Below are 22931 nucleotides of genomic sequence, written 5' to 3' on the forward strand. Positions count from 1 at the left end.
ATGCTACGTTTCCCGTTTTGTGCCCCTATCTCCACATTTATGACTCAGAAATACGCCTCTGCTGTTAGGAATGAGCTGGTTTGTTTGTTTTTTATTTTTAAAAACCCTTCCAAGTTGCTGGCTATGAGTTGCAGGCCAACCTAATGTCCTCTGAAGTTGTCTGGCATTCTCTTCTTCAGTTCACTGAGCAATAATGAGGCTTTTCTCTTCAGAAAAATTCCCAGAGAAGTCAGGATGATCACTGAGCCTGGTAATGAGTAAACAGAGTGTTAGATTTTATAGCACACATTTTTTTGTTCAGATAATGACCTTTGAGAACATTCCTCTGAGTGTCTGCGGTTTTGTATCTCCCCCACCCCCTACCTAAGTGTAATCATGCTGTTCCTTGTGAACTTTCTGAGGTTGCAGACCTAGTAAGGCAGTTAGCAGCACAGTGTCGTCCCACAGGCATGTGCCAAAGTAAGAACAGAGAGAGAGAGAGAGAGAGAGAGAGAGAGAGAGAGAGAGAGAGAGACTGGTCAGAGGTGATGGGGAGTCTCAGAAGTCAAACGTTTCTCCTGCCGTTTATTTGCATTGATTTTTGTCTTGGATCTCTGTGAACTGACCCAAATCCTCTGAATCCTCTTCTCATAAATGAAAAAACAGCCATTGTTATAGAGAAAGCAGGAGGATAGGAGAAACGACTGTGATGAATCCAAAAGAGAGCAGACTTGACTGGTTGGTCCAGCACAGTCAATTGATTCTGTTGTATGCTTCAGAAGCCGTCATAAGGGTACTGCCCTGCCCCACAAACCCTCAGTCAGCTGTGCCCTTGTCCCAGTTATTCATGGCAACTCCGGGTCAAACTGGACGTTACAAGCTGCTTCTTCATTCTGCTGCTGGCTCTTGTGACCTTGAGCAAGTGAATCCAAGTTGCTCTTGTCAAAGCTAGGATGGACTGAGTGACGTTATGACATTTTCCTGCAGGGCAGAAGCAATGAATGGCAAGTGGCCAAACTCTTCTTTCTGCCCTTTATAAATGGGGAAAGCAATGACTGAAGGCTACCTTTTTAAGATCATCCAAAGAAGAGCAGCAGAAACCCTTACAATTTTTAGAAGTCACAAATTTTAAAGAAACTTTTTTTAAAAACAGTTTTAGGATGCAAATGCCTTTAGATTTATAAGAGAGAAATTTGAGAAAGCAAATGAAGTCTGTGTGTAAGACTCTGGCAAACAAATGAGCTAAATAACAGAAGAAAAAATCATTTTAAAAATGGGAGCGGTATGACCATACTAATCCCTTGAAGAAATTTCAGCCACAATTTGCATTCTAAAAAGCTATATGGCTAAGACCAGTTGGAAATGAAAAGGGTAGAGGGATTCTTAAATAGACCAGGTATTGTTAAAATTTGTAAAAAGATGTATTGATCAATCAGAATTTCCAGCAACCTATGAAGAAGTCCAAAACATAACCAAAACAATGAAAAATAGCAGTTCATAAGGAATGGACAGTTTTAAAACCACTTGCTGTGCATACAGAAGGTTCAATGTTAAATGCGTTGTTTTTCCAGTTAACAAAATGTTTCTTTGAGGCCCAGGGAAGGTAAGCAGTTTACTAGTCAATCTATTAGCAACAAAGTTAGTGGTTTCTAGGACAGTACATGTTTAAATTTACAGTCAGAAACAATTGATGCGTGTTAATAACATGGTTCTGTCATTCTAATAAGAAGTAAGGATTTAGAGCAGACTCATACAACCTTTGTACTCCCGTTATCAAGGCTACGCGAGGCAACTTTGTGAAAAACAGTTTTTGTGAACCTTTGTACACAAGAGCCAGGGTGATTTCTCTTGGTAGCCTGACTTGGACAAAGAAAAATACTTATTTTATCCTTCCACAGATTCTGAATCCACCGCCTTCACCAGCCACTGATCGCTCCCTCTATAACACAGAAATGTTCTATTCTTCAAACATTCCTTCAACAACAAGATCTTACAGGTAAGCTCCCTTTTGAATTCTTCATAGCAAGGTGATGTCAGTGAACCAGAATTAACTTCCTCAAAGTTCAGCTTTCAAAAGCTTGAAAGGCTCTTCCCTCATTCAGTTTCCAATCTACTCTTAGGTTTAACATGAATCAACTTTTGTTATAGTCTTGAATTTATTTCTCTCTCTCTAATGCGTATGCTTTAGCTGTCACCTTATTACATTTTGATTGTCAGGATCCCAGAATTGGGATCTAGGCCTGTTTACAGGTATACTGAAAACAGGCTACCAAGAATGAAGTGTTTTAGCCTTGGCCTGGCTATGCCCACAACTCTGCCCTTAGGAGTAACGTCCTTTCCATCAGGCGTGCCAACTTGAATAAAATATTGTGGGGGCCCCGGTAAGCCCCGCCCCACATAATCGATCACATGGTGCAGTGCACACACACCATTTGGATGGGAATGCCCATCAACTTTGTGGGGGCCGAAGCTCCCACAACCCCTAGGAGTTGGCTCCAATGCTTTCCGTGACCTACACTAAAGCTTCTCAAACTTTTCTTCACCAAGCATTTCCCCAGCCGCTCTGGGCGGCTCCCAATCGAGTGTTAAAAACAATACAGCATTCAATATTAAAAACTTCCCTAAACAGGGCTGCCTTCAGATGTCTTTTAAAAATAGGATAGCTTCTTATTTCCTTGACATCTGATGGGAGGGCGTTCCACAGGGCGGGCGCCACTACCGAGAAGGCCCTGTCTGGTTCCCTGTAACCTCACTTCGCACAAGGAGAGAACCACCAGAAGGCCCTCGGAGCTGGACCTCAGTGTCCGGGCTGAATGATGGGGGTGGAGACGCTCCTTCAGGTATACAGGACCGAGGCAAACTAAAGGGCTGGTTGGGCAATATGTGCAAACTGGCATGCACAGTCTGTTTCTCTCCAAACAGATCATGAGCAGAAGGTTTGAACAGGCAAGGTTTATACTTGGCTTAGCAACTGTTGTTTGAGAGATAGAGGAAGCCTCTGGTTTGTTTCTCTCACGGCATGGCAAAGGCAAGAGCGGTGGTGGGGCAGAGAAGGCAGACCAGAGTTTATTTCTAATTATGGCAATGTGACATGCAAATAAAACCCGCTATCACAGCTGCCTCCTTCAGCTGCCCATATTGATGCAGATTAAGAGGAAGAATAACTCCTTTTCCTGCTACGGAGCATATTTTTTACTATGCAGCTAACTTTGATTTTCTCTTTCAGGCCCTATCTTATACGGGGGATAGCGCCACCAACCACTCCGTGCAGCACTGATGTCTGTGACAGTGACTACACCACGAGCCGGTGGAAAGCCAATAAATACTACATAGACCTAAATTCAGACTCAGACCCTTACCCCCCTCCTCCTACCCCTCGCAGCCAGTATATGTCAGCGGAAGAGAGCTGCCCGCCGTCTCCCGCCACAGAGCGAAGTTACTTCCACCTCTACCCGCCTCCCCCGTCCCCTTGTACAGACTCTTCATGATTTCAGCAGAAGGAACTTATCTTTTTCCTGTAAATATATTTTAAATATGAACACAGATTTTTAAATATATATTTTATGATCAAAAAATGGGGCGGGAACTTTAAAAATGTGAATAAAAACGGGTGGGGCCAGGGCTGTGAAAATTGTACAGCGGAATAATATTTATAAGTTGTGTTTTTGTTTTTTTTTAATTTAATATCCATTCTTTTTGTGCCATATTTTGCCTTTGCATTGAAGTCACAAAATTAAATCGACCTCCAAAGGAGGTGGGAAATGGGGCGTAGATACCTGGAGCTTTTGAAATTGCTGTTTTGATTCAGTAAAGGGGAATGTACAAGCAGCGGCGGGGTGTGTGTGTGTGTGTCAAGTAACAAATAAGAGGGAGTAAAGATACTGTGTGAATGAATGGCAAAGTTGTTTGAAATATACATCCGGGATATTTTTATTTTTTATTTACTTGATCGTAGGTAATTAACCACAAAAACGTACTTTTCTTTGGGGATGTTGAATTCCAAAAGAAAACGAGAAGAAGAAAGGTCTGTCCCCCTGTTTTTATTCCATCATTTGCTTTCCAGAGTAAGTTGTCCAGGGTCAAGGTGGAATTCTGAAACTTGCTCTCACTTTATACATTGCAAACCACTTTTCGCTGGGATGAAATAATCATGCAGCCAGCCCACTGGACACCTTTGTGCTGCACACAGTCCTGTCAGGGTTCTGAGAACCTGAGTGTCCTACGATAGAAATAGAAATGGAAAATCCAAAAAGTGATACCACTATTTGTTATCATGCTCATCTAAAAGGTCACAATGGGCCAGCTTCTGTGAGATTTCTCTTCTACCCCCACCCCCACCCTGGTCCACTTTTTTTTTGTCCCATTGAGTTTTCGCACAAAAATTCCAAGCTTTTATAAAAAGAAATTTGTTTCCAGAATTATGACACACATACTTAGTTGATTAAAAAAAAAGTCTCCAGTTCATTGAGCAACAGAATTATGTAATTGTGTGCAGATTAATGGATATCAGATACATTTTCTTCTGTCATATGCTGGAAGGGGTGCCTTTTCTGGAATGATGCCTGTCTTAAAAATCAGAATGCATCATCTATAAGCAGCATGCACACTTTCCCCAGAAATATTGTTTTAGTTCACCTGCAGACTTGTGCAGATTTAGTTGATTAATCCGTTGAAACTCGTGTGCTTCATCTAGCTCCATTTGCATGAAGAGGTGCATCTCTGTAAAACATTTTTGCTTCAGTGGGCTTCTTCTCATCACTTTGCATCCGCAGATCTGTCCTTTATTTGAAACTGAATAAGCAAGCCTCCTCTTGACATTTGGCTCTCCCACACCTGCTGGATCAGGGCACATTTCAAATCTGTTTTTGTGCTTAGGAAGAGAGCAACACGTCTTGTGCTATCTGCCTCTAAGTTTGCCTTTTTCGGTGTTCAGACTTGACTGCCTTGTACAGAATGTTTGGAAACTTAAGTATTGTGAGGGCTACGATATGAACAAGTAATGATAAGGAAAGGAAAGAAAGAACTAAAATCACAATATGTTTTCACAGCTGCAGAACAGCAGGTGCAGCAGACTTTTGAACAGCCTTAATGGCACTGACAAGGATGAAAAATGTTCCTTTTTGAACTCATAGCTGATTTTTTTTGCATTTTTTTTTTTTTTACTGAGCATGATGTGAAACTCCTCCAAACCCTCGCCAATATTTCCTATCTTACTGAGCGGGTGGAGTTCGACGTTCTGATGTTTATCTTACCATTCCTTTCATTAAATCTGTGCTTCCCAAGCATTTGAACCGATGCTTAGATTCAGCAGGACGGGGTGGGGTATGTCCCTCAAGAAATTATCCTTTCCTTCTCTTGCAAAGTTTCAGCATGGTGGATGAAGAACTATAATTATTTGCAAATGCTAACTCCACAAATACTGCAAATGTCTGTGGATACCACAAAATCAATATTCTGCTCCTATAAACTGTAGGGTGCCATAGACATGAGAGTTCTCCTAGCAGTTCCAGCACAGGCTTTGCTTGCGGTAATGCATGTATTTGGCTCTGGTCAAAGTCATTCATAATAGCATCTTAACTTGTTAAGTATTCTCAACAAATCCCTGATTAATGATGTAAACTGAGAAGCAGGAAAGAAAGGCCATATCCAATTGTCTCATATCCAACTAAATTATAAGCAAAGCATGCATGTATATTTTACAGTTGAGAGATTTCCATCCCGTTGTTTGACTTCAGCATAACTGTGTTTAAACTTTCATGTGGCATTTGTAAAGAGGTTGCTATTTTAACTCTTAACATTGCAGGCCTAATTTATGGCTGTCTTGCAAGTGACACTGAACGTTAAAAGACAGATATTTCAATAAACTGCTGATTTCAAAAGAAGGAAAATAAATCCACAAATTATTGGGGATATTCCCCTACATTTTCAGAAACACATTATTGTGCAGTGAGCAGAACAGGGAACCATAAGCAGATGGGAAATAGCTACTGTTGCTCTTAGTGTAGGCCAGTCCTAGAGTAGTTTCTGCACATGCGTGAGATTTTGTAAACTGTTGCTTCATTTTCTTCCAAGGGTGAGATGTAAAATTCATTTGCATCCATCCCATGGTCTTCACAGAACCGGAGAAAATACTATGTTTGGTTTTCTTGACCAAAGCTGCGTCGCTTGAGTTATAGCCCATTGATTTCAACAAGCCTGTTTAATAATTTGCAGGATCGTGGTTACTAAATTTTGGTATGAAACGCTGCAACATTTTCAAAGAAGCAAATTGCAGAGAAGTGCATGCCACACTTTCATCACTTGGGGTCACCTTTCCGCCTAGTATATCCATGGAAATGTGATTCCCCTCCCCTCTTTCACAAACTCCCCACTAATGGAGAGTTAGAATTTGTGATGAGTGCAGAAGTCTTTCATTTTGTATGTTCTGAGCCTCATATTGGTCAGTTTCATTGGATAACCCCGGGCTCTTGTATTCTGAGAAGAAATGTCTTTGCTTTATAGTTTGCCTGTAATTGACATACTTTGAGCCAGCAGAGCCATCAAGTGCATTTCCAGTAAATGAACAGCATGAAAGCGTTTGTTGCGCAGCCCTGAATTTTAATTTTTAAATATATACTCGTCAGTACTGTGGGCTAGGCTAGAATTCATTTCCTTATTTGACATAGATCTCAGGGCAACACACTGCGGCATAGAGGAATATGTGACACACAAAGTCAAACAATCAATTTTGGACAAACGTTCAATTTATTTATTTTTAAAAAGTGAATTTGAAACTAAGTACTGAAACATCTAATTGAAGAAATGGCAAGATAATTGGCTTGCATAAATGATGCTTTGAACTCAAGCACAGATTTTTTTTTGTGGGAGGGGATGACTTTGCCTTGTGCTATCAAACAAGATGATCCATGTTGATTGATTTCACTGTAAGTTTTCAGCTTTGCACATTAAAACCCAAGAAGCAGCACATTCTTTTCAGACAAAGTTGGTACAACCATGTCCAGACATCTTCTAATACTTCCCTGCAACGGGGTCACTGGCTGTGTGTGGCATTCTTTCACCCAAGAACACTTGTCCAAAACTTTTAATTTCTTTTGAGGCGGTCGGTGGAAGCTCAGTGGCAAGCCTTTTTTCCACAAAGTAGTTTCTGATTCTTAGAAGCTCTCAGATCTGTTGCCTACCGATAGATGCACTAAGCACATGTCCTGTTCCAGCCTGGAAGTCAAATTAGTCTTGGCAAGCAGCCTGGCATACACACGTGCCTTTTTCTTTTTTTTTAGAGGAAAAAGTAGACCTAAAAGCTTGCTTAGTTTACCCTTGCACCTGAAAAGAAACTATTGAAAAATAAAGCATAATTTTCTGCAAGTAAGTCCGACTGAGTTCATTGGGGCTTACTCACAAGGAAGTGGATTGCAGCCTAAGGCCAGGAGCCGTTTCCCCCAGAGATACCCCCTGTGGTTAACTTTTTCAATGTGTGCCTGCATGTGTGCTTGTGTGCTGTGGAAAGAAGGGTGTAAGGTCGAGCTTACTTGTAAAATATTATCTGTGGAAAATACTTTGTAAATAATGTAATTTGAAGTATTTTGCAATTAGAAACAGAACAATTGTGGATTTAAAGAAATAAATGAAACCTATTGGCCTGGAACAAAATGAAGCAAAAATAAAAATAAAAAATGGGGCTAGCCAATTGCAACCTAGAGATCCACCCCACTTGAATCTGTTTGCTTCGTTAGGTGCCGCGAGGCAGCCACAAGAACTTCTACCTCTTCTGTTTCCTGCCTCTTTCTGCCATGCAATACACCTGGTGCTGTGCCCATTTCAGGCGCACCAGGGAGATGACAGAACCATGGGGAGAAAGGGAGCAGGAGAAGCAGCTGCTGCCTCATTGCACACGGCAGTGAGAATCTTAGAGGTGAAATGGGGGCATTTCTGGGTTGCAAATGGGTGACTCCGAGGAAGACATCTTAGAAGATGGGATTAGTGCTTTGCTGTTCCACATGAAATTGAGAGGGCATTTTACACAGAAATGAAACCCAGGCTGCTTTCTGTATTGTATCTAAATATTTCTTGCAATTGCTGCTAATGTAAATGGACATGAATATATACAAATATTGCCAAGAATGGTTATAATAGACTCACGCCAATCTTTTTTATATTTATATTGTAAAATGTACTCAGCAAACAGCCTAAATATTTTAGCTTTATACTTGTATCCTTTTTGTAGACACAATTTGTCATACACAGGAAAAAGTGCCTTTGGTATTTTTCAGCAGCCTAGCATATTGACTTGGGCAGATTATTACAAAGCCTTAAACAGCAAGTTGCCTCTTACTCATTGTGTTCCACTGGTTAATTTTTCAGCATGCATCGTGCTGCAAAAATGTGTTAATGCTCAAGTCATTCCAAACAAAGGCATCCGTATGATGGTGGAATTAAGTTTATTTGGACATCATTAATGCAACATCACTAAATGTTGACTTTAGAAAGTTGGTGTGATTTGTGGCAAACACTTCAAAGTATCCTGTGGAGGAGTTTTGCTCTTATTTCAAGGGATCTTCCACTAACCAACATGTATCCCCATTTCCTGGGAGTCCTAGTGTTCATATTTTTACCGGTTATGCTCTCAGTATAAAATTGTATGTGACTTTTTGTTTTTTGTATACGATTGCTGCAAAGTACCAGTTATGAAGTTAGATTAACATGTTCCTCACAAGGTCTGGCATTCATGTTACTACTAATTTTTTTAATAACACTAGGTTAAAGTTCTTTGCATCGCCAGCAGAAGAGTTATTAAAATCACTGTTTATAGAATGTGGCGTTCTATAAAGACGACTGGTTGAAAACACCCTTTTAACTGCACATACACACCCACACTTTGGTATGCAAGCAACAAAACAGAACAAAGTCCAGTTGGGCTGGATTGTGTCATAAAACTGAGCATACAGTAAGCAACTGTGACACTGCAACTTATCATTGTTCCATATCACCAGTGCTAAAGTGTTGTTTCAAGTTTCTGGCTTCATATATAAATAAACACCTGTAAAGTTAATTCTCTACATTTTGTATTATAGATTTTGTTGGCATTGTTTTGTAATTCAAACTCTGGGGAGGATTGTTTGACACCTCCCTGCATAAATGATTTTTCATGTAATACTGTTGAGAGTGGGTTTTTCTTCCCTCCTGGTGTTAAACTTTCAAAAGAAGTTGGTGCGTGTTACAGCGTATTTTATTTGCTGCATCTTTCCCAGTGCATATTGGTTTTATTCTTTCTGAAGTTTATAGGCTGAATCCCCACTCTTCCATAATGCATTAATGTTGGTGAACACATTTTGCATGAACAGTTTTAAAGTTGTGTTGAAGTTTGCGGTGGTGTTGTCAACCTTCCCTCCTTTTGGGGGGGGGGATCACTGAAAACGCTTTTCCAGGAAATTTCATAGATTTAAGTTTACGGGGCAGCAATATATAATTAAGTGTTGATTCATTCTTGCTAATTTATGACTACAGCAACAAGCTGCTGCCTTACATTAGGGCTCACAATTAGTTTGTATCATTTCAAAGCACCGCGTTTCTCCAAAAGAGTTCGTTTGCACAGCATTCGTATTGAAGCCACCTTATTTCTGCTCTTTCCAACTGGATAGCAGTTCAGCTGTTGGAAATGGCAATTCCAGATGAGACACTTTGTGCAAACATATGAGCATGGATTGTACACATTTTTGTGCATTTGATTGGACACACACAAAGTGAATGTGTTGAACAATTGAAAACAGAAAATGGACACATCTGGGATGGGGCTCAAGGCAAACCTTGCCAGCTGGCGGGTTCTCCCTGTCCAGATAATCATACAGGCAGATTTGTGAAACTGAGCAGAACAACCCAGAGATAAATAACAGCACGCCCAGAAATCCTCTCTTTCTCTTCTTTGTTTCACAAAAAGGCATGGCAAAATCCTTGTACTCTGGTTTGCAGCACTTGACAGCTTACACTGAGCTGCCCTTGTGCTCACTGTGGGAGTCCCAGAGGAAGAGTTGAGGATGTGGTTACTTGGCATATAATAAAACCACAAGATGGCATAGTTCTCCCTGACGAAACGTTTTTTTCTCAGCAGTGGGTAGGGCATTGCTATCCCAATATGCAACTTCTGTTTTATGCAGTTTCCCCTGTTCTGTGGCTGGCTTTTCACACACTCCCCAAGCTTTTCTAACCCTTTCAGTACCCCTTTGCATCTCATATGCTGAAGTACATCTGCAGCCCTGGGTGTCTTAAGGGTGGCTTAGCCTTTGGTCTTCCAAGTTGGGGAGCAGACAGCAGAGCAGCCAAGCTGACTCTCGTAACCAGACCCATGGGCCTTCCTGGTCACATCGTAAATCCCACAAACCACTGCTACTTCTGGCACTTGCATCTTCTGTGCTCTAAAGCATCTTGAGCTTGGCTTCTTAGGCACAGCAGGATGCTGGTTGAAGCAGAAGGTTCTTAAAAAGGCAAAAGGCTCTTTTAAAATGTATAGTTAAATATATATTTTTGACCTGGCTTTTTGACCCTTATCTGGGCTATCAGGCTAAGCATGCACTTTTGGAGCCAGTCCAGATTCAAAACCAGTTACTATGCAACACTTCATTCTACTGACAAGAATTGCTGCATTTGATTGGACCAACAAGCTTTTTAGAAAAAGGAGAAAAAAGAATCTGAACGCCATCTTATCCTAAAATTCCAGTCCTTAAAAGATTCTCATTCTCAAAGGAATCTAAACATTATTTTCCTCCCCTGGCTAGCTGTTGGCTAGATAAGTTTTGTTTGCAGGTTATACGGTCTTTTCCATTTTATTGCATCTGGAAATAATTTTGCTCATGTGGACTGTTTGCTTTGCTTGCGTTTATTAGGAAACTTGCCATAGTCTGATCTGACCATTTCTTGCAAACAGCCAAGCACTTCGCTCTGGAATTGCCTGTTTTGCTCTGGTCCAGGCATCCATTTTGGGCTTTCTTATTCTTTAGCAGAAACAGTTGAAACAGAGTCTGGCTCACTTTAGCTATCGTGCAAAAACACTGGGTTGTTCTTACCATAGATAAGACCCCACATTTAGAATCATAGAATTGTAGAGTTGGAAGGGACCCAAAGGGTTATGTAGCCTGTTTCATTGCATGCAACTTCACAGTACACCTTGAGGGGATCACCAAAAATATCACCTCAAACATTCAGGAACCCATTAGAGTCCATAAGTCTCGGGGGGTGGAGTCGACCATCCTAATGGGTCCCCCATCCCTATAGGAAAAAGTTAGTGCTTTTAGCCCAAACTTATGACCATGATGCGGGTGGTGCTGTGGGTTAAACCACAGAGCCTAGGACTTGCTGATCGAAAGGTCGGCGGTTCGAATCCCCGCAGTGGGGTGAGCTCCTGTTCGTTCGGTCCCAGCTCCTGCCCACCTAGCAGTTCGAAAGCAACCCTAAGTGCAAGTAGATAAATAGGGACCGCTTTCTAGCGGGAAGGTAAACGGCGTTTCCGTGTGCGGCGCTGGTGCTGGCTCACCAGATGCAGCTTGTCACGCTGGCCACGTGACCTGGAAGTGTCTTTGGACAGCGCCGGCTCCTGGCCTCTTGAGCGAGATGAGCGCGCAACCCTAGAGTCGGACACGACTGGCCTGGATGGGCAGGGGTACCTTTACCTTTACCTTTTATGACCATGACAACTGGCTCATAGAAACCTCCTCTTTTTTCCAGACCGTCAACCTTGTCACCAGAGACAAAAACCAAATCAAATAGATGACCTGCACTATGTATTGGGCTGGTGACCACTTGAGACAGCTCCATGTTAAATGAACAATCCTTGTTCATAGCTCAGCATCCTGCAAACAGAATACCCCATTCCGCTCAATACCGGTTCAGCAAATATAAGCACAAATACATGTGATCAATTTAATACACACACACCCTAAAAAAATTCCGCTTGTTGGAACACCTAGAAACCTTGCAAGAAATTGGGGGAAAGCAGCTAAAAAATTGACTCAGGCAGGAAAGAATGTCTTCAGCTCAGCAAGGTTGACTGCCGTAGTAATTCCCTCTTTGGAAGCCTGGCAAGCATCCACCACCTCAAGAGGTTTAGGATTCAAGTTTACATTTTGGTGAGATTTGCTGTCCCAGACGTGTGTGTTTTTCTAATTAGCGAAGTGACTGGAGCTGTCCTCCTTTCCTTATAAAGCAAAGGAGAGGAGGCTAGAGGAAGGTTGGACACTCTCCTGCTTCATGAATGTGAGGTGTCATTCCCTTCCGATGAACGAGAATGCATAAATAATTAGAGGCCTGCGTACATGGTTCTGGACTTGCAGTCCTAGAGAGCTGTTCTATACATTAACCAGCGCAAGCCATCACTTTCTGCATCTGTCTAATCAGCATGAGTAACAAATCAATACGGGTGAATATCAAGAGGCTGGTTAGTCTGCATGGTTAGGTAAGGTAAAGGACCCCTGGAAGGTTAAGTCCAGTCAAAAGCGACTATGGGGTGCAGCACTCGTCTCACTTTCAGGGCCAAGGGAGCCAGCATTTGTCCACAAACAGCTTTCTGGGTCATGTGGCCAGCATGACTAAACCGCTACTGGCACAACAAAACACTGTGACAGAAGCCAGAACACATGGAAGCTCATCTCGAAGAGGTATTTCCCCTGTAAACTTCCTTTTTAGGAGCATTCAGGAAAGGGAAGTGGTTGCAGACCAATAACTTTCTCTTTCCACCCTCCACCCCTAATTCTGCCCAATCTTCTTTAATGCTGGCATCATAATAAGGAGGACTGAACTGATACAATTGCAGACCCCTTCTCCCTCTGGTTCTTATCTTCTCCAAGCATCCACAGGCCATACGTACAGGGCAGATTTCTGAGGTGCTGCAGCACACAACAGGTGGCAAATCACAACTCTGGAAAAGGCAGGTATGTATTTCCTCTCAGCAGGCTCGAGAGAGAAATGAGCAATACAGCCGGCACCACTCCCACAAGAGTCTCATGTCAGCTGTGTGGTCCAGTGTGAGGGTAGCAGCACAGACAAAAGCACTCAGTTTTAACTTGGTGGGGGATTAAATATGTTGAAACACCAAGCCAAAGCCATCAGACTTGAAGTCACCTGGGCATACTCATTGATTCATCGGGCTTCTCTTCATCCCTATGTCTTCTTTCTACCCTCATCTTTAATCTTTTATGGGTATTATTCCTTCCAAAGGACCAGGGGGGTCAATTTTTTCCACCAAAGGTGAAAAAGCATTCCATTCTGTGAAACCCTTAGCAAGAGGGTTTTTTTCTTCTTTTGCTGAGCACTGTGTTTTTCTGTCCCCACTACAGGTAGTGTCAGTAAACATCAACCCAACAAATTTAAATTCTGCTTGCCCCTGGAGGACTAAGTAATGGAGGTGAATGTTTTCCCTAGTGGTGGTTGCCGCTTATTGGGCCTGCTTGGGCGGAAGGCCAGCAATAAATGGAGCCAGAGCCAATGGCAGCTGGAACCGACTAATTATAGTTTTGTCCCCATCCTGAGATTAAGGAGGAACAACGTCTGATGCAATTGAAATCACTTGGCGGCCCTTACTGACTTACCTTAACTCTTCCCAGTTGTACTAGTAGACCTCAAAACACCCATTTGCCTTTTTCGTCTGATTATATTCTAAGATATTAAACTGAAAACATAGTTTTATATCTGTTTGTTATTATTTTGTTTTTGGATATAATTTTTAGCTAGCTCTTTTTGTCATCTTTGTATGTAGGTTTCTGAAACTATTTTTTGGAATTCAGACTGTATGTGAAATATGGTACGTGATGGTTTTTTTGTTGAAGTTAGTGGATAGGGATTCTTCTTTAATTAAGAAGAAGAAGAAGAAGAAGAAGAAGACTCTGAAAGCCAGGGCCACCACCATCTCTGGGCATAGCTGTCAAGTGTCCCTTATTTGAAGGGACAGTCCCTTATTCCAGCGCCATGTCCCGCTGCTGTCCCTTATTGATGGATGTCCCTTAAATGTCCCTTAAATGATGTCCCTCAAATTTCAAAGGAAGCAGCTCCTCTCCCTCCCTCCCTCCCTGCCGGCCAGGGAGGAGGGAGGCTCCAACTGTGTTGCTTGGCTGTGTTGCTCACCCAATAAGAAGTCTAAGAACGACTGGGGGGTGGAGCTTGCATGCCTTGTGTGTGGCTAGTTAATGCAAGCTGAGGAGGTTTTTGAATGCTGGGCACCATTTTGTTGCACGTGCTGCGGCAAACTTTGCAGTGCAAAGCCAGGCCAGGGAGCCATCTTAAGTTGAGGCTGCATAGGCCTTGTGGTACATGTGATTCAGATTCTATTCAGTTGAACCTCTGGTTACAAAGTTGGTTCTCGAAGCTACCAGCATGAGTTTAACCAGACTGCAGGACAGGAAGACTGGAGTGCCTGGAACAGGTGAGGCTGCAGGTCCCTTATTTTGGCTGCTGGTCCCTTATTTTCAAGGCTGCTGGTCCCTTATTTTCAAATCTGTAAGTTGACAGCTATGTCTCTGGGCTGGTTCTAAGTAAGAATGCAAGTGGATGGGGGCTAGCTCAAGGCAGACAGGGATTGTTAGGGTAATGCTTCATTCACCCTATGGGAATACCATCCACTGGTCTCCCCCTATTCTAAAAGAAGAAGGCCATCAGTGCTACCTGGCTTATACATGTACTGTGAGAAAACCAGCCTCATATAACCAGCATGTTTCAGTCTAATTAATGCATGAAAGGGTTAATACCATAGAGTAAGCTGGCCTGCCAGGTATAGCCTATGTCATTTCCCTTATCCTTGGGAGGAAATGGGCAACCAAGTCTTTTGTTATACTCAGTCTGCTTATGAATTTGGTGCATGAGGAGCTCAGAGCTGCTCCTTCCAGCCACATGGCTTTGGCCAGCCTCTTTGGTTTCAGACAAGAATGGAGTCTGAAACTAACATTTTAGGAACTTTTTCCCATTTTTTAACCAAGCAGTTTTTTTTACTGCAACTTTTTTTGACTTCTGTATGGAAAAAGCACATGAATCTGACCTTTGAAGAGTTCTGTAAGTAAACCATTTTTTAACTTGCCAAACATGAGATCTATCTTTGTGCTAGGGGCACTTTGAGATTCACTGGAAAGGGCACCATGTAAAGTTTTTACAGCTTCTATTTCCAGACTTTGTTGCATGCTTTCCCATGTTAATCTCTGTTAGGGCTCTCTCACCAAAGAGCCCCAAATGTGGGTCTTGGCTTACAGGACTTCCAACACGCACAGTCAAGCTGATTGCATTGGCAGCACCTTAGTGACATCTTCATAACTTCTAACACCACTGAGCCCACCACTGTTCTTACCGTTGGGCCGATGTGGCTGCCTCCATCTTGGATTTTTCATTTAGAAACGCAAGACTAGCTTGCCCCTTGAACAGCAAACATCTGCACGCAATCTCCTGTTTACCCCGCTCTGTGTTCCAGCTTCGCCCATGCCAGTCTCTGATGTCTTCATTTATGCAGTCTGTGCATGGGTTTTGTTTTTTAAGTGTGCCCAGCCCATTTTTATGGTTTTCTGCTCTCAACATTCTTCCAGGCCATCTGTGTGAGGCCCAGGCCAGCTGGGAAAGGACGGTGATGCATCTGGGGCAGTGCAAAGAACACTCTGTGGCCACAAGCATGTTAAGTGCACGGCCCCTGAGGGAATTGCAGCTCTTTTAATTTCCGTTCTGGTCTGAGCTTGCGCATGTCTCCAGCATGCGCTGCTAACCAACTGCACACTATGCCTGAAGAAAGGTGTTGCGACAGTCCTGCAGGAAGCCATGTGCAGCTTACGCGAGTCCCAAATGGCAGAGAGAAGAGGCGGCAAAGCCCTAACCTTGAATTTTAAACCCTGAGCAATGACTTTTCACTGCGGGGGGGGGGGACGTGCTAGAGTCCAGTAGATGGCAGCAGACGAGAAAGAATAGATCTGAAATGACAACATTGTGGGATAGCTTCTAAGGGCCAGTCTCTGAATTGTTTTTGCAATGTGTAGAAAGACTTGATCAGGTGGGGTTCTGAGGCCCTCTGGTGGCAGACTGTCAGAACCGCAGGCATGCCCTAGAGACACAATTTTAATATTGACATTTTAGTTTTCTCTTTAATGCAGATCGAAATAAAAAAAGCCTTCTGGAAGTAACTCCAGCCTTTTCCTGGAGTCCATCAGGAAACCAATGAAACCGTCATACCAGAGTCATGAAGCAGCTCTTCTGCAATCAACAGAGCATCTGCGTATGTGTGTGTGTTAGAGCGCAGCGGGCAGGAAAGGGTTAAAGGATTGGGGGAGGGATGAGTTAGCCACCAGATGTCCGGAGCCAATATGTAGGTCACCTATTTCCCTCCTGTGGGATCTGAATTGCTGTTCTGCATTCATGCATAAGTAAAGTCGCCTAATATGGCAGTAGTGAATCTGCTCCATTTCAGGAAATGTCAATCTGATTTCTGAAAGCAAAGAACTCAGCCGATGCCTTGAAAATTGGCACAGTTATTCTACTGCTAAGCGTGCTTTTTTTTTTTTAAATACATTTTAAAAACAAATTGCTATGCAAGGTAGAGCTGACTATGTAATGTTAAACTGAAACACTATGAATAATGGTAAGAAATAAATATGAATTTCAAAAAGTGTACAAGCTTTCAATAGGTTGTTGTCTAAGAATAACTTACTATGCTGTACTTGAGATGTCCCCTGTCCTGTTCAGCCATTCTTATCAAATCAATACTGTAGCTACTGTATTGTAGAGAAAATTGTATTTGCATTTTTTATTTAATAGAAATATGGATTTCCCCCCACTTTGTTCCTTGCAGATCCCTGCAATTTGGATTTGAGAAAGTAGGAGCAAAATGTTTGGCCTTTGTGAAATATGGGAGTATAAACCAATAAGGATTGCAAGAAGAGCAGTAGCTCCTACTAACATGAATATTAATAGGGAATGTGTGGTACTTATTTAATTTACAATCCTGTGATTGGAGCCTTAGGCAGATAAGTATGTGCCTTTTTCAGCACATCCCCCAATACAAAACTAGATTATGAAGAGTTGAAGAAGATGAAGAGTTGAAATAAAACGTACTGACAATCATCTGTGGGTGCTGTTGGTCCTTGTAGGAAATGGGTTTTCACTATTCTTTATTGCAGACAATGGAGTCAGATTTATATGATAGCTGTAAACCAACTTATCTACTGCTGATACGATAGTGATGCTTTCTCCTTTGCAATAACTAGGTAGGATTTTATATGGCTGTGTGATATGTGAGTCAGTTACATAATAGCCGACTGCTGCTTGGAGGAATGTTTTGTTTTAAAACGATATACAGTAAGTGAGTTTATGGATTGGTTAAATAATAGAGCTGCAATCCTATGCAAACCTGAGAGACTTACTTCTGGTAAGACATGCATCAGATTGCACTGTTAGTTAAGTGATTAATTAGATGATTAATTAATAATATATTTTACTAAGGTACCTGGGATTAATCAGAAAGCAGGTTTTTAAAAAACGTATGTTCTTACAAATCCATGGGTGAGGCTGACAGGTGCTTTCTTAAATGAGGCATGACCCCAAAATCTAACATAATCTAACATAAGCATGGAGGTCTCCTTTCCAGTAAAGGTTCTGGTTGGTAATCAAACACCCTCCCCAAAGAATCTGATATGCTGCCTTCTTTCTAGACATTTCAGTGCAATTTGAAAGCTTTTTATCCCCCCCGACTTTCAGAAATGTTAACATTTGAAACCACTGTATTTTAGATATTTCATATAAATATTATAAATCGCTTCAAGATGCTTCATGCGAAGCCATTCATAAATGAAATTATTATTAATAATATTTTTTGGATACTTTTAGTGGTTTACCCCCCCCCCCCGTGTGTTTCTTTATTCTGCTGCTGACATTATGATGCTGAATTTTTACAATGGAGTTTGTTTACTTTTAAAAATTGCCCTGTGATTATTATCATACAGTATTTTATTTTAAATTTTGCTTTATGCCTGGAGAAGTGTTATTAGATGGCATATAAATGTTGTCAATAAATGAATAAAATGTGGTGAGACCTAAATAATCTAAAAGCAGAGTGCACTAACATTTTATTTGTGTAAAAATATATAAAACTCATTTATTGTAATGTTGACTGACAGCCCCAGACAAACAAACCTCACAGACTGATTAATTATATAAATAAAAACTTCAAACGATAAAAGCGTGGCTTGGCTCCTGATCCTTTCAGGATTTGTGTGGTCAGTTTGAATTATCCTCAGGAGCACCCATATCGCTAAAGGAAAAAGAGTGGAACCCAGATATTTACCCTGTTGTGTGTCTACCTCCTGGCCTTAGAAATAAGAGGTTTCTGGTGAATAGAAATTGTTATGTATTGAAGTTCTCACCCTGGCCACCAGGAGTATCGTGTATGTAGTTTTCACTCAGGTCCACGTCAGTTATTTTAGGCGGGAAACCCTGGGTTGTTGTTGCTACAATGTTGACAGCCGGCTGCCTATAAAAGCAGGCCGGCTGAGCTGTTTGCTGTTCAGTTCTGTTCCAGCTTACAAAATAAAGAGCTGCTTTGGAGAAATTGCTGTGTCATCTGCCATGTCTACCCACTATTCAACACTGGCGACGAAGGTGGGATCGATGGACAACAGAGCACAGCCAAATGTAGCCACCCTCTGAGATGAGCTGAACCACAGAGCTGAAACACTGAGCGAAATCACGGAGTAGAACCAATTCAGAGCTGACTGTTCTGGCTAGAGACAGTGTTCCATCCATGGCCTCCACGTCGGCATCGGAACCATGGCTTCACTCGTGCCTCTACCGCCGTTTGCCCCAGCCTCTGAATCATGGGACTCCTACCTCGCTCAGTTTGACTGCTACCTCCAAGCAAATGAGCTGACAAGAGGGTCTGAAGAGCAGAAGCGGGGCCTCCCCTCAGCCTTTGTGACCCCGAAGTGTTCGCGATGGCCTGAGCATTGGTTGCGCTTCTAGCAGTCCAGGCAGAGCCGTGGGACACAATTCAAGAGAAGCTCCGCAACCACTACACCCCAAAGCCGTCCAAGATTGCTGCCCACCATGCGTTCTACCACCGGAACCAGGCAGAGGAGGAGTCAATCAACAACTACACCACCGCCCTCCAAGAGGCTGCAATGCACTGCGAGTTCCGAGACTTAGACGATGCCCTGGTGGATCAAATCGTCTGCGGGGTCCGGGACATCCATCTGCAACGGCATCTCCTCGCCAAGCCAAACCTCACGCTGCAGAAAGCCATTGAGGAGGCCGCGGCCTCAGAAGCTGTTGAACTCTCCGCCCAGGAAATCCACAAGGCCAGTAGACCGTATTTAAAGGACTATGTTGTTGGACATGTAACACCGTTGGTCTAATGGAAGTATGTGAATGTAACAAATATGCTTTGTGCCTAATTGAACCATTACGTGTAGTGCTATATAAAAGGAAACCATTACGATTGTAACTAACGTCTTATCTCGGTGGGGAGGGGTGTTATGTATTGAAGTTCTCATGCTGGCCACCAGGAGTATCGTGTAGATAGTTTTCACTCAGGTCCACGTCAGTTATTTTAGGCGGGAAACCCTGGGTTGTTGTTGCTACAATGTTGACAGCCGGCTGCCTATAAAAGCAGGCCGGCTGAGCTGTTTGCTGTTCAGTTCTGTTCCAGCTTACAAAATAAAGAGCTGCTTTGGAGAAATCGCTGTGTCGTCTGCTATGTCAACCCACAACTTAACAGAAATCCACCAAACACATTAATCAGACACATTGGGAAATCAGACACAGATGTTAATACTGAAACCTACACAGTCAAACCACTCCTTAGCCCTTATGGATAATTATCTGCTAGTGCAGTAGAGTACAATTAATTAAGAACATTTTTATTGGATGGGATCAAGTAATGGATTCATCAGAAATAACTGCCTACCTGCAGAGACTATGTCTATGGATATTGATTTAGAAGTACTACTTGTGTTTAGTGGGGCTTACTCCCAAGTAATTATGTATGGCATTGAAACCCATTGAATGGCTAATAGTAACAGCAGCCTCTTATATACAGCAATTTATGTTTTCAGAATGAGGATGACAAACAAAACAATCTTAGCATTTTTAAAGTGTATTTGCCATCTTGAGCAGCCTGTTTTAATTATTGTTATTATTATCATTAAAACTACAAATAGATGTTTTTCACCAATAAGTTTTTCACACACACACACACCCATAGCTGTCAACGTTTCCCTTTTTTAAAGGGAAATTCCCTTATTCTGAATAGGATTCCTCACAAGAAAAGGGAAAAGTTGACAGCTATGACACACACACACACATGCATAAAAATGATCCATGGGGAGGGCCACTCTGCTAAGCCTTCAATGCCCAAGTTGATAAATGAACAGAATAGTATTGTCCCCACACTCATGGCTCTATCACTTCCCTGCCAATCTCTGGACTGGTAGACTAGATATCAAGGTTTGGAAGGAGGGAGAGTCTTTTGGCTATATGTGCATGGCCAGAGGTTGTGCATCGTTTCTGTCTGAGCCAACAATAGCTTTGCTTCCAGGCGGCTAATAGGATCAGTGATGGAAATGAGATTAGGAAACTGATTTTGAACATTTTGTTTCATCTAAAGGGATTATGTTGTATGAGTCTTGGGGGGAAATTAATTGCCTTGTTCCTCTTAGAAGCAAACCTATATTTGTATTTGGAATCTGTTTGCTGCTGCATCATCACCATGTGATTAATACTAATTTATCATTTTTTTCATTTATAATGATTGTCCTGGGATGCTTTTCACAACTGCATTAAGGAACTGGTCAGGGCATCCTCAGGTTTTATGCACCATTTTAAGGTGTTGATTTTCATGGGACTGAAATCCCACTGGGCTGGATGGCAACATATCTTTTAGGCCAGCCACAAATCCAGTTAAGATAGCAGGATCCGGTTTACAGAACAGTAAAGAGTAATACTTTTTTTAAAAAAAAAAGATTTAGTAGACCTTATTTAAAGCTGTGATCTGCAAAGCATTCACAGATTTCTCACCTTTCTGACGAACCTTTAGCAGCAAGAGGCTGAAGATTAATAGAATTCAAACATACTGTAGTGAACTGGAGAAAGATGCTACTTGGCATTACTGAAACATGTCTGAAGCAACTGTAATAAAAAGGCCCATTTAGTTATCCTTCTAAAGAAACATTGATGACAATACAGTGGTACCTTGGTTTAAGAACAGCTTAGTTTATGAACAACTTGGATTAAGAACGCTGCAAACCCGGAAGTAGGTGTTTTGGTTTGTGAACTTTGCCTTGGAAGCAGAACGTGTTTCACTTCCTGTTGAGTGTGTTCCATTTGTAAAATGAGTCCCCAGCTGCTATGGGAAGAATGCCTTGGTTTAAGAACGCTTTGGTTTAAGAACGGACTTCCGGAACGGATTAAGTTTGTAAACCAAGGTACCACTGTACACATATTCCTGGGATGCATTTATCCAAATAGGATATCTTGAGCTGCTTTTCCAGTTGTCTGTTTTGAACAGGAAAAAACGGCAACTGTCTGTTGTTGAGTTTTAGCATATGTGATCTCTTGTATAAATCCTTTCTGCATTTAGGTTTGCTTCTGTTATGCAAGTCACTGAGTAGATGCTGTAATTAAAACTGAAATAATTAATATTGGACTTACATAACAAGGGATGGAGGAAGAAAAGTGACCAGCACAGACTTGCCATGGTTACTGGCTCAGCTGCCCACACTGAAACCACACGGGAAGGAAAGGTGCGCAGTACAGTGTGTGACAAATGTGTCCACTTTTGCGCAAGGGTTTGTCCAGCCTTGTGAGTTAGCTGTCACATGCTGGACACAATTGCAGGACACTTTGCTGCCATGTATTAGTTAGGAATGAGGCTGTTCCTCCAAACTATGCAGGTTCCAAATACACTGGTTTCAAGTGTGTGTTTCCCTTATAAAACAAAATTTTAAATCCTTTTTTTTAAATCTTGGCCTCTTTATGCATACTGTACTTTCATGCAGGAGGCACACATTTACAGGGCAACCTTATATATATATGCCTGTTTAGAAGATGTACAGTATTGGTTTCGGTGGGACTTAACTGCCAGGTGCCATAGGGTTACCTGTAGCCTAAACTTCTATTTTGTTTGGAAAGGTCAGTACTGCCTATTTTGTAGGCTAACTAACATATTTTACTGCTTTTTTTAAAAAAAAGAGCATCGCGTGCATTAACAATCATGGGCATTAACAATCAAAAGAAGGAGCACTAACTTTTGCGTTTTCCATCAGCACTTCGACCACCTTTTCTTCGCTCTTCCTACCCCAACCCTGGAAATAGCAGATGTGAGAGGTTTTGGGGGGAGAGGAGTCGATTTTTGGACTTTAGCAGATGCGTGCAAGGGTGAGCCTCCCCTGTTAAAAATTATGTTCGGGCTTCAGTGTACACAACCCCTGAAGGTGTAGAAGATCTGCCGCGAGACAATGTTAGCGAGAGAAAAACAATAGAAACTGAAGCTTTTTTTCAAACAGACGCCACAATTCCAGTTAAGGATTTGTAAAACATGTGCATTACAGCGGAAAAACAACGAAGAACAAAATTGGAGAATGCGGGCATCGATCCCGCTACCTCTCGCATGCTAAGCGAGCGCTCTACCATTTGAGCTAATTCCCCCTGCTTCTGATCGACTTACGCCTGATTTACAAGTAGTGCCTTTCGTAAGTCTCTTTCGCGTCAACTCCGCCCCCTCCAGTTAAAGAAGCCGCTGTTGTCAGGCAGTTTGATATCTTCAATCACACAAAGAGGGCGTGGTTTCTCACGCCGCCCAATAGGGAAGCGTATTCGCTCCTAGTCATTTGTTTGCCCTCGTTCGTTCTCATTGGTCCGAGCTCTTCGGCAAGCGATTGGCCGCCATTGGTTTATTTTTAAATGGCAGCGGAGGTTTTAGTTGGACAACATGAACGCCTTTCAAAGTGACGTCAGTT

At 42.2% G+C, this 22931-nt stretch overlaps 1 protein-coding gene and 1 long non-coding RNA gene across 3 annotated transcripts in view; one reads left to right on the plus strand and one right to left on the minus strand.

Moving 5' to 3' along the window:
* The window catches only part of LRP5 (LDL receptor related protein 5), a 121706-nt gene extending 112579 nt beyond the window's left edge, over positions 1-9127 (plus strand). For both annotated transcript variants that reach the window (XM_082192051.1, XM_082192052.1), the window contains exons 22-23: positions 1878-1975; positions 3206-9127. In XM_082192051.1, the coding sequence (XP_082048177.1) occupies positions 1878-1975; positions 3206-3467 (360 nt within the window). In that variant the 3' untranslated portion in view covers positions 3468-9127. The remainder of the gene's footprint in view (positions 1-1877; positions 1976-3205) is intronic.
* On the minus strand, positions 4-22876 carry LOC309514983. Its single transcript, XR_014212222.1, has 3 exons — positions 22221-22876; positions 20992-21102; positions 4-247 (listed from the first exon to the last, which is right to left on the minus strand). It is a non-coding gene; the product is annotated as an uncharacterized lncRNA (long non-coding RNA).
* Between the last annotated feature and the right edge of the window lie 55 nt (positions 22877-22931).

Source organism: Podarcis vaucheri, assembly GCF_965113315.1.
Source record: "Podarcis vaucheri genome assembly, chromosome: 1".
Taxonomy (NCBI): Eukaryota; Metazoa; Chordata; class Lepidosauria; order Squamata; family Lacertidae; genus Podarcis; species Podarcis vaucheri.